The sequence below is a fragment of the Mya arenaria genome, chromosome 16, assembly GCF_026914265.1.
Source record: "Mya arenaria isolate MELC-2E11 chromosome 16, ASM2691426v1".
NCBI lineage: Eukaryota > Metazoa > Mollusca > Bivalvia > Myida > Myidae > Mya > Mya arenaria.
The window spans coordinates 27,951,814-27,964,355 of NC_069137.1; the positions used below are offsets into that span (position 1 = coordinate 27,951,814).

The following is a 12,542-nucleotide window of genomic DNA, read 5'->3' on the forward strand; positions in this document are numbered from 1 at the left end:
CCTACGTTGCTTTTTTATACAAACCGTTGTGAAACTCAATAAGGTATTGCCAATTTCAATAAGGTTCGCTTTTTATTTTTTCTCTTATTTTGTTGCAGCACATTTTTACCTATTATACATAACATCTCATCTATGTTCCTTAATATATAATGAACAAAAAAATTACATGAGGCAATTAATGAAGACACAACCATGTCTGTGTTTAGATGTACAAAACCGGATGCCTGCTCTATTGCTTTCAAATTCCCAAAATAGTGTACTTTCAATAAATGACATTACATTTGGTTGTGCCTGTTACGTATATTATAAAATCGGAACGTTACGCTAAATATTTACACAATTGGCATTGCATTACGTGGAAATCTAAGCCTTATACACAATATTTTACTATAATCCCATGTTACATATGCATGTTAGGCCGTAACATTGTGGGTCATAGTAATAGTGACAATTTACATAAATAATTGTTCGTTGAGTGTATGTTAGGCCGTAACATTGTGGGTCATAGTAATACGTAGAATAAACTTTTAGGATGGTTCGTTAAGCGTAGGCCTCTAAGAAATAGGGAATAAGTACCAGCTGATAGGATGTGTCTGTAAGGCCGTAACCTTGTGGTGCGTAACCGTTTGCCTTAAGTAACAGTTATTTAGATTTATTATAAGTTATATTAAGCTATGTCAGTCTGTGACATTTCATCTCTAATGTCGTTTTCTTGATAGCCAATTAGTTCAGTTTTGGTTTCAAGGGTTTCGGCTGTTCGGAAACCTGTTTCGGAAGTTATGCTTGAAGTAATAAATGCATGGTTTTGTTTACAGCTTCAACAGCTTGATAGAGCTTCTGCATGTCGCCAATATTTCAAAACAATGATGCTGCAGATGACATTTGCCTGTTTTAACTAAATGGTGTTTTAACACTAGTGTAGGATCACTGTCCGCCATGTTGTTATTTTTTCAAAGTGGGCTAGTTTGCAGATAGAACGAACCGACGAAACCAACTACGAAGTGGGTTTCGATAGTTTCAAAAATCAGTTTCTGTATTCGTAAATCAAACGATAAAAATAGTTTTTATCATATTTGAAGCTGTTACAAAAAATACACAGTTCTTGAAACCAAAAAAATCAAACTATTTTATTATCAACACAATGCCCTAAGTACTAGTGAGAAAAAAAACAATAAAATAATGGTTCATTAAGTGTCTTTTAGGCCCTCATATTGTGCCACTAAGAAAGAGTTAGGACACATTGTGTAAAATGTAAATGATCAAAAAGGGCACTGTGAACGTAGACATGAAAGTGTTTCCATCATTTTTATGTCAGGTTTGTAATTTTTTTAAAAGATCAAGTATGGTACTTTAAGTTAATGGATCAGGCGGGCAAACCACAATTTGAGGTCACATCTGTAAAACTACATGTATCAGATTTAGCGTGGTACTAAATCTAGACCGATAGGCGTTCTAATTGTCTGGACATGTAGGTATTAATTTAACAAGGGTTTCAGCAAAAGTTTCTGCTACAGGGCCTTCTTTGTTGTTTTCGTTTGATTGTAAATGAAGTTGTTACTAACATCCATATTGCGACTTGCTTGCTTATTGTGTATTTTACCAGAAAAAAAAGGTTTGACCCGATAAGAAACTGTTACGACATAGTGTTGAACGACTGGTTGAGTTAGAATACTTCAGGTATTTTTTATATGATTTATTGCATTTTAATTCATTAAATGATGCTTAAATCTTATCGCTAAGATATCGGCACAGAAGTGTTAGCTTGGAATTGGAATGATACAATGTCAGGACACAGGTAAACAATAAAAAAAACTTAAAATATATTCCTAAATCAATAAATAGATATTCTTTTAAGCTATTTAGGAAAGTGGAAATATTTTCCCATTAAAATTGATTGCCACAATGGACAATGTACCAATTGGAGCTTTCCAGTTTACTTATTTTTCCCATATTGAATCATGGGAAATTTCCAATTGAAAAAAATGGTCGACAGGAATTCTTTTTACAAAATAATGATAAATAGTATTATAAACGCTGATTTTCCAATTGGAAAAAAACAATTTTCCATTGGGAAGGCCATTTTCCAATTGGAATCCCATTGGAAAACTTGACTTTAAATGCAAAAAAAATCTATTTCCAAATCAAATTTCAGGAAACGAAATATATCTCTTATTAGTATTACAGAACACATTTCAAAAATACAAAAAAAAATAACATTAGGTGAAAAACATAGAAAATAAGTTTGCAAAATTTCCGAATTTGCAAATTTAATCCGGATGCTGTTTAAGATGAACTTTTTTTCAATTCTTCTTATGATCAGTTTGTATTATAAGGTAGTGGTGTTAACCTTGTAACCAGATTTTGAAGCTTGATAGGTTCGCTTTTTTGTTTAGAAATATGCAATGTTTCACTTGTTTTTGTATCTACAAACATGTACAACTTATTTACAAACTTTAAAACTACTTAGGACTGATAAAGAAATGTGAAGTAAAACTTTTTACCCAATTCTTTATTGCAAACATCTATGTTAAGAACTGAACAGAAAATACATTTTATTAAGATTGGCCAAATTAAATATAATATATTAACGTATAAATATAAAAATAATGTTGTGCATCGGTCAAAAGCAATAAACCATTATAGTTTGGAATAAAAATAGTTGGAGGTTGAACTAAACATTTATTAAGACTGTATGTAAAGTAAACTCAAATACTAGCAATCATTACAATTTTAAATGCATGTGGGAAACTACACTTATACTAAAAATGAGTCCTTTGTACAATAAATTGTGTAAATACAATGTCTTCATTATTGCTTATTATATAAAATAGGATTAAATATAGGCAGATAAAAACAACGAGCGTTCTCTCCTCATTTAAAAGAATGACTGAGAAACTTTTTTTTACCTAACGTTACCAGTAATAAACATTTCATGCACTATACCAGCGGGATAAATACGAGAACATCAGCAATTTAGAGGACAAAATATATTAACCTTTCATTTATCAGCTTTGCCAGGAAGATTATAAGTATCTTCCATGGCCGAGAGTGTAAGATTGGTTCATTCCGACCCGAGCGTAGGGTGTTTTGCGGAAACGAGGTTTACCGAGGGTCGGGATGAACCTATCTTACACGAGCGGCTATGGTAGATGCTTTTTCTCCCACCTCAGTTAAACAAAATTAAGTGAAAATGTGTCTTTTTGCCGGAACTCTTTTGTGCTTAGTGAAAATAATTGCGTACGAATATGCAATAATTCGTGGTTGTCATGGATATTCGCGCAGTGATTCAGCGTATGTAAATGGTCTGATCGGTCTTTAAATAGGTCTAAGAAGAGTGAAGCATTATTTCTTGAAAGGTGCGTGAAAACTGTTTTCTGTTGACATTTGAAGCGAGAAATAATTAACTCGCGTTCTAAATATTGCCACAAGACAAGGTTTCTATGATGCGTTACAGACGACAGTCTTCAAGAAGGGAGGTAATTACAATGTGGTTACCATTAAAAGAAGTTCCATACGGGCATTTTATCTTCGCCCGTGGGCAAGATAAGAATTTCTAGCATGGTTAAGTTATTGGATCTACTTATCTGAGGTGGGAGAAAAGTTTTTGAACAACAATGTTTACATGAAAACGCAAGAGATACATTAAGGTAGACATTTCAAGGACTCACCACAATGCATAAGTAGGTTTAAATGGCATAAGTACAAACACCTCAGAATATCAAGTTGTATGTTATTGTAAGGTTCAGTTTTCATCAAACACTACGTACATGTGTTATAAGGGTTCAGCAAGTGTAACAACAACGGAGTTTAGATTACGTTCAAGTCCAAACGCAAATGTGCTTTAATAAAAGATTTCTTTTAATGGCAACATGTATGCCATTGGGAAGGTTGTGAAACACTACTTGTACGCGTAATTGCAACCTTCCTTACAAGAATACAAGTTTCAGTTGGCTGCCAAAGTTGTTTGCGAAATGTCTTTTTTCCACAATGCGAGTCTGCTGACCGGCGCTCATATAGCATGTAAACCTGGCGATTGAGTAGCTTTAAGCAATTTGTAAATCGCGCTTACAAAAAAAACAATATGTAAATGTGTATATTAAACGCCTGCTAATATATCAAAACTGAATGAATAATGATGTTTTGAAAGTAGTTTTAAATTGTTTTGAACTTTTATTTGTACCCACGACTTCTAGGTTGTTTGGAAAGATGGACGTCGGCCTACATATTATACGACAAAATACACCCATAAATAATTTAATATCTACATGTATAATAGTTCAATGATATTTATTGCAACCTATTGCACAGTCAGCTCGACTAAGTAACAGTACTTATAAAATAACAGTACTTAAAAAACCAATCACTATCATAATTATCTAAAGAGTGTGCCTAATCTTGCCACAGACAATTATTCCCGCTAAAATATGGCTGAAATATGATTCAGCATGAAGAAAGGAACGTTAACTAATGCTTTAAAATTGATTTCAAATGATTTGAAACCCTGCCAAAGGTTCAACCTTAACGGTTCTTTTCGTGTTTTTTTTTTCATTTATACTTGTTTGTTAAATGTATTAACAACTAGCTGTTTCTTGTTATGAACGCTCTTAAAATCTTGGATAAGAGCCTAAAACTCGGAAAGAATTGGTTCACACGCCTGCAATATTTTGTTAATGTTGTGAGAGTTAAGATGCAGCGAAATATCGGTAAGTAGAACACTTGAACACTTGCAGAAATAGCAAACAGCAAAACACTCAAATATGGCGTGATAGTATGACCTTCTGCGCAATTCTCCTACGCAGTGATCTCCATTAAAGAGCAGAGAAGATCTTTGCCACTTTGAACGATAATAGGTGAATTTCAGTTGTATACGATATTTGTGTAAAACATATTGATTATTAATTTGTAATTTCTCTTTGGGATCGAATACAAGGTAAGACTCTCTTCTTTCATTTGTTATTTGTCAACTTTTCTGTAAGGTTTGTGTACGCTATTTTTCATCATATCTAATACTTTCCATCAACTCGAATTTCCGCATTACATTTAACTCGTCAGACTTCTTTTGTTATTGTCGGAACAGATGTAAATGACACGTAAAGAATTCACATATTTTTGTTTAGTTTAAATGCATTAAACATCTTCAAGTTGTGTAATCCACAACATTATGTTTATAACTTAGCGCCATTAGAGGCGTAGCTTGATCAGAATGGATGGGGAGACCCGATCTAGGCGTCGCGAGGGCGTATATTAACAAAAGTTGATGTGCAGTCAAGGTTTGTCTGGAAGTCGCAAGGGCGTAGCTAGTCCAGAATTGATTTTCAGTAAATGTTTGCTAGGGATTCGCGTGGAATTAGCTATAAAAATGTGCTGTCTCTGTTTGCTAGAGGGTCGCGAGGGCATAGCTAATCTAGAATCGATGTGCAGTCCGGATTTGGTAGGGAGTCACGCGGGCGTAGCTAGTCCAGAATTGATGTGCAGTCCAGATTCGCAAGAGAGTTGTGAGGGCGTAGCAAGACCAGAAGTGATGTGCAGTCCAGGTTCGCAAGGGGGTCGCGAGGGTATAGCTAGTCTAGAATCGACCAGCAGTCCCGGTTTGCTAGGGAGTCGCGAGGGCGTAGTTAGTCAAGAATTGATGTGCAGTCCTGGTTTGCTAGGGAGTCTCGAGTGCGTAGCTAGTCAAGAAATTGATGTGCAGTCCTGGTTTGCTAGGGAGTCTCGAGTGCGTAGCTAGTCAAGAATCGATGTGCAGTCCCGGTTTGCTAGGGAGTCGCGAGGGCGTAGCTAGTCAAGAATCGATGTGCAGTCCTGGTTTGCTAGGGAGTCGCGAGGGCGTAGCTGGTCTAGAATTGAAATGTAGTCCAAGTTCGCAAGAGAGTCACGCGGGTGTAGCTAGTCTAGAATTGATATGCAGTCTATGTTTGCCAGGAAGTCGCGCGGACATAGCTAGTCCGGAACTTATGTGCAGTATATGTTTGCTTGGCAGTCGCGCGGGCGTAGCTAGTCCAGAATGGATGTGCAATTAATGGTTCCTTGGAGGTCGCTCGGGCGTAGCTAGTCCATAATTGATGTGCAGTCTAGGTTTCCTTGGAAGTCGCGAGGGCGAAGCTAGTCCGGAATTGATGTGCAGTATATGTTTGCTAGGAAGTCGGGAGAGCGGAGCTTGTCCAGAATTGATGTGGAATCCATGTTTGGTAGGCAGTTGCGCGGGCGTAGCTAGTCCAGAATGGTTGTACAGTTCAGGTTTGCCAGGGGGTTGCGCTGGCTTGTCTGTTCTAAAATTGATGTGTAGTACATGTTTCCTAGGTAGTCGCAAGGGCGTAGCTATAAAAAACGATGTGCAGGCATTGTTAGCTCGGGTGACGCACGGGCGTAGCTAGTCGAGAAATGGTGTGCAGTACATGTTGGCTAGAGATTCGCGAAGACGCAGTTAGTCTAGAATTGGTGTGCAGTCCAGATTTCCTTGGGAGTCGCGAAGGCTTAGCTAATCCGGATTTATGCGCGGTATATGTTAGCTGGGCAGTCAGGAGGCTATAGATTGAAACAAATTTATGTGCAGTACATATTTGCTAGGTAGTCGCGCAGGCGTAGCTAGTGTCAAATTGATTTGAAGTGCATGTTTCCTAAGGGTTCACAAAGGGCGTAGCTATAAAATATTGATGTGAAGTCCAGGTTTGCAAGGGAGTCACGCGCGCGTAGCTAGTCCAGAATTGGTGTGAAATCCAGGTTTGCTAGGGAGTCACGCGGGCGTAGCTAGTCGAAAATTGGTGTGCAGTCCAGGTTTGCTATGGAGTCACGCGGACGTAGCTAGTCCGGAATTCTTGTGCAGTCCTGGTTTGATAGGGTGTCACGCGGGCGTAGCTAATTTACAATTGATTTGCAGTACATGTTGGCCAGAGAATCGGGAGTGCATAGCTAGTCCAGAATTGTTTTGCTGTCCGGGCTTCCCACGGAGTCGCGCGGGCGTAACTTGTCTACAACTGATGTACAGTTAATGTTTCCTAGGGAGTCGCAAACGTCGTACAAGTAAAAATTTGATGTGCAGTCCAGGATTGCTAGGGAGTCATGCGGTCGAAGCTTGTCCGAAATTGATGTGCAGTCCAGGTTTGCTAGGGTGTCGCGCGGGCGTAGCTAGTCTCGAATGGATGTGCAGTCCAGGTTTGCTAGGGTGTCGCGCGGGCGTAGCTAGTCTCGAATGGATGTGCAGTCCAGGTTTGCTAGGGTGGCGCGCGGGCGTAGCTAGTCTCGAATGGATGTGCAGTCCAGGTTTGCTAGTGAATTGCGCGGGCGTTGATATAAGCTATTGATGTACAGTCCTTGTTTGCTTGGGTGTAGCACGAGCGTAGCTAGTTTAGAATCGATGTGCAGTACATATTTGCTAGGGAGTCGCAAGGGCGTAGCTAAACAAATTGAAGTGCATTCCAGACTTGCTAGGGTGTCGCGAGGGCTTAGCTTGTCAACAATGATGTGCAGTCCATGTTTGGTTTGGAGTCGCGCGGGTGTAGTTAGTTCAGAAATGGTGTGGAGTTCATGTTTTTATGTAATCGCAAGATCGTATCTAAAAAAAAATTGATGTGCAGTACAGGTTTGACAGGGAATCGCAAGGGCGTAGCTAGTCCAAAATTGATGTGCAATACTTGTTTGCTTGGGAATCACAAGGGCGAAGCTTGTCCAGAGGTAATATGCAGTATATGTTTGCAAGGGATTTGCAAGGTCGGAATCACAAAAAAAGGTGCCTTGCAGATTTGCTAGAGATTTGCGCAAGCGTAGATATACAAAAAAGGATGTGCAGTCATGGTTTGCTAGAGATTCACGCGGGCGTAGCTTTACACATATTGATGGGCAGTACAGGTGCTTCAAGGAAGTCGCGAGTGCGTAGCTTAACATAAATTTGTGCAGCCACGGTTTGCTAGTGGGCGTAGCTAGACCAAAATTGATAGGCAAACAATGTTTGTAATAGGATTGCAGGGCGTAGCTGGATCAGAATTGATGTGCGGGTCCGGTTAAGTAAGGGTTTTAAGTTAAAACTTTTAACTAGTGCAGAATTGATGTGCAGGCCCGGTTTGCTAGGGGTTCGCGAGGACGTAGCTAGTTCAGAAATAATTGCTTCCCCATTTTATTAAAATTGGAATATGCATTTGCAATGTTCATTTACTCAAAAAAACATATATAAGAATTTATATACAATTATGTTATTGTTTTCTTCTGGTTTGTATCTGCCGAAATAATACGAGTACCCATGGATTAGATGTAATTTTATACCCCTTAAGCATTAAATACAAACCAGCTGACAAGTAGAATGTAAATTAATTCAGAACAGCCGAGGCTTATCAGCAGAAAGGAATGCAACTAAATAAAGGTTCGTGAATGAGTTTAGATACGTGTTTAAGTATATATTCAAATAAAAACAAACAAGGTACAAAGAAAGACTTGCTTATATTTTAACCTGAAGCATATACCTCCTACCCCTTTAGCATTAAAGGCAAATTTGAACTTGTTGGACCTGGAAATAATGTGCAGGCCCGGGCCTATTGTATCTACGTTTATCTACGCCAGAGATATATCACGTTCTCATAAGAAATACGTAGGTTAACCGTTAATTCCACGTCCCGTTGTCATGATCTTTGTTTCAGTGAGATTTAAAGAGAAATTTTACATCACTCAGTAAAAACAGAATAAGTCATATTTTGATGAGTGGATGCGCTGATAGAACCTTCGGTGTTCATGACATGTCAAACTAAGATTTTACGGCAGTGACTATTGATGTCTCTGTCCTAGCTGTGCTTGCACTTACATTTGGTATGAACAGCAAACGAGGTACTTTTTTTTTATCAGTGACTGATATAAAAATGTTATTAAACAGTTTTAAATAAATTATGTGAGATATTAATATGGGAAATTATTTTATAAATATGCAATATCGCAATAAGTCTAAATATACGTTTTCATATTCAATTTGAAACGATTCAAATATTTCTACGAATTATATATCTTTTAAAATTACATCTTGCATTTCAGATAAAGATGCACGCCATTCATTATTCTCTCGTCATAGCGGTGGTAGCCCATTTCAGTAATGCTGATATTACCTCCCTTGAAGAGAAGGTCAACTTGATATCTTCCATGCAGACTTTCGTCCTGCAAGTATGTCCTCAAATATCCCGCCGATTATTTATTTTACGCATATAATGATAATTAATTAATAACTTAAACAATGTGTATTAACCTGAAATAATAATAAGCCTTAACTTGTTGCAGGACATGATGTTAATTAAAGGCAAGCTTGCCAACACCGATATGAAACTCGACCAACTCTTTGATCGAATCGACAAGCTTCAATCGACAGAACATGTAAGAGGTTTACGGAAGGAGACATAGAGCAAATAAGCGCCAAGGTGAATTTTACATTCTCTTGATTTTCGACTTGTTTTGTTTGGATATAAAACAATGTTTCGCAAACCAATCCACTTACAATTAAACCTGCATTTATCCTTTTATTCCTCATTTAAACTCATCAACGAAACACTATGTATTATATACCCATCGCAAATCGCACGCAGTACATGTAGCATCATTCGATTGTCCGTATTCCTAGCAAGTGCAATTCGGCCTAAGTGCACTCTGCTGACGTCACGATCATAACAAGGATCTTTGCGCAAATGTATTTATGACATCATTAATAATAGTGCGAATTGTTTCACAGACTTTGATTTCACTCCGTTAAATACTTGAATATCCATATGTATTGAAATAATTCAGTGGAAAGTTTCTATTTTCTTTCTATTATTAGTAAATTCAAACTGATTTATTTTATATCGATTGCGAAAATAAATATTACAATAATATTAATCGCTCTTGTTGAAACGATTTTACGCGAGAGTGTGGTAATGTGCTGTAAAGGGAAACCGGAGTACCCGTAGGAAACCCCTTAGTCCTGCTTGGTGACCACTAACCAAACTCATATCCACCAAAGCCGGAAATCGAACCCGGGTGAGAAAAGTGTGAGCTAACCACTGCGCTAGCCGGATAAAGTTTACAACCTGTAATTATTTCTGTTATTAGGTGGTACGACATGTTTCCGAGCGCGTTAATCTACAACAGATTGGGAACACTATATCCGGGGTTTCTAAAGAAAAAGCTGCTAAACTTAAAGTTCTAGAAAAGAAAGTTAATGAAAATCACAACGCCGTTAATCGATTGGGAGCAGAAATGACAACTGTATCACATAATTTAACCAGAGTAAAACGTGGCTTTGCAAAAGAAAAACTTTCGTTGGTAAACGAAGTAAGTGCGCTAAAAGAGACTACTGCCAATGTAAAGAAAGCCATCGATGATATTTTTGTAGATTTCAATAAAACCATGGATAGCATGGAACACAAACAGACTGATATAACAACAAAACTAAAAAGGGATATCAAAACAATGGTGACTCAAGCCTCTGATAATATCACAGAGGTTGTTGAGATCGAATCAGTGAAGGCAACACGTTTATTACAAGACACGTTAAACTACTTTTGCAACAACCTGGATCAGCTGTCAAGTTCGATAGCGTCTGTTGAGTCAAATATTTCGTCACAAATTTATTATCGAGAGGATGAGTTCATCAATAGACTTGATAATATTTCATCAGAATGTGTTAACTTAAAAGGTTACCTTAACTTACATGATAAGAATATGATGTTTATGCATAGTTTTAGTGGCATCGGTTTTAAGGATTATCTACAAATTAATGGTTCACCACCTGTATGGTATTTTCATGTGCCTAACGCAGGTGCAAGGCTTGTTAATGCCACAAAATACCACACAAACGGTGTTCAGGGTCGACTGGAGGTTAACGTAAATGGAGAGTGGGGAACAGTGTGTGATTCGTACTTTGGTACTAAAAGTAGCCCAAATGGTGAGGCAGATGAAGAAATAGTTGCCTGTAGAACCCTTGGTGCGGGTTTCACCAAAGGGCTGGCCCTGCCCAGCACTCCTTTCGGTCAAAATACGGGGCGAATGGTGATGAAAATAGACTGTACTGGCTATGAACATTCATTGTTTGATTGTACGGACTTGGGCGATCCAAACGATCGTGGTCATGAACGTGAAGTACACTTGCGTTGTTTTGAATAAAGTCTCGGACAGGAAACTGGAGGTTTGTTACTGGAATAAGGGCTGTGATTTGGAAAGCAATTATATGATTGAGTGAAGTGACCAAGGAGACCGGAAGTTGCGGAAGTGATTTTCTGTGATGTTTTGAAGGAATGTTTACTATTTTAGTTATAAAATTGGACTTGTGTTAAGAAACAACAAATCGTACTACGGACGTGTGTTTCATGTGATAAAAAATTGTTACATAAGTTGGCATATAAAATACTGTGAAACTTCATACGGATATGGTAAAGCTCGTCAAAAGTCCGCTTTATAATATTTTATAAATTCGTTGCATAACGTATTTTTTATTAAATGACAAATCATTTAGGATCCTTATATATATAATAACAGATATTTACATTTAGCAATAAAGGTAGACACAAGCATGTTTTTTTTAGATGTATATTATCGAATGCCTGCTCCTTGTGCATTTCAGTATCTCAATTACTGTACTTTGAATAAATGATATTTCTTTTGTATTTTGCCTGGTACGTAGGATATGTAATCAAAACTTTTTGCTAAATATGCACTTAATTGGCACGGAATTACTTGGAAGTAAAACCTAGTGACATAGTTCTGTATACTGTACAATAACACTATTATATTAACACAATACTTTTCTATAAGCCGATATAGCATTAGCTCGTCAGCCGCATCAACTTCCGTATCGTTTTCCGCCTTGTCGTCAGCATCCTCTTCTGCATCGTCATCCGCATTCGTCGACCGTATCTTCAGTCACATCCATCGTCCGCGTCGTCTTCCGCGTCTTTGTTAGGATCCGTCGCCCGCAATCATTGTCCGTAACGTCTTCCACGTCCGTCATCTGCATTCTTTGTCGACATCGTCGTCCGCATCGTCGTAGGCATGTTTTGTCCGCTTCGTCTTCGCATCGACATCCTAATCATAGTCCGCACCCATCGCCGTCATCGTCAGCCGCATCGTTTTCCGCATAAATCGTCTGCAATGTCATCCGCTTCCGTAGTCCGCATCGTCACACGCATTGTCTTCCGCCTCGTCGTCAGCATCGTTGTTCAAATCGTCATCTGCATCCGCCGTCTGCATCGTCATTCACATCTATCGTCCGCATCGTCATCCGTATCCGTCCTCCAGATCGCTATCCGCATCCGTCGATTGAATCGTCATTTACACCAGTCGTTTGCATCAGAAGTCCGCATTGTCATTCACATCAATTGTCTGCATCGTCGACCACATCGTCAACCACATTGTAGTCCACATCGTCATCCGCACCAGTCATCCACGTCGTCGTACGCATCATCCACGTCGTCGTACGCATCCGTCGTTCGCATCGTCGTCTACATCCTCGTCCAATTCGTCGTAGTAGTTATGTCTGCCCCATTCATGAAGACATATTGTTCTTGCCCTGTCCGTCAGTCGGTCATTCAGTCCGTCAG

General features: G+C 38.5%; 1 protein-coding gene across 4 annotated transcripts; it reads left to right on the forward strand.

The window, feature by feature from the left end:
• The first annotated feature begins 4,744 nt into the window (after window positions 1-4,744).
• On the forward strand, window positions 4,745-11,109 carry LOC128222605 (uncharacterized). Of its 4 annotated transcripts, none has more exons than XM_052931700.1 (4): window positions 4,745-4,850; window positions 9,013-9,138; window positions 9,253-9,389; window positions 10,057-11,109. In XM_052931700.1, exon 4 carries the CDS (start codon window positions 10,204-10,206, stop codon window positions 11,107-11,109), a length of 906 nt encoding a protein of 301 aa, XP_052787660.1. In that variant the 5' UTR covers window positions 4,745-4,850; window positions 9,013-9,138; window positions 9,253-9,389; window positions 10,057-10,203. The 4 variants fall into 4 exon arrangements, with proteins under 4 accessions (XP_052787660.1, XP_052787658.1, XP_052787657.1 ...); XM_052931698.1 differs by having other exon boundaries at window positions 4,825-4,930; XM_052931699.1 differs by lacking the exon at window positions 4,745-4,850 and adding an exon at window positions 4,903-4,930 and having other exon boundaries at window positions 5,382-9,138.
• Window positions 11,110-12,542: the final 1,433 nt, after the last annotated feature.

Excerpts from the sequence above, each read along its gene's own strand:
- LOC128222605 (XM_052931700.1), top strand. The coding sequence starts at position 10,204 with ATGACAACTGTATCACATAATTTAACCAGAGTAAAACGTGGCTTTGCA.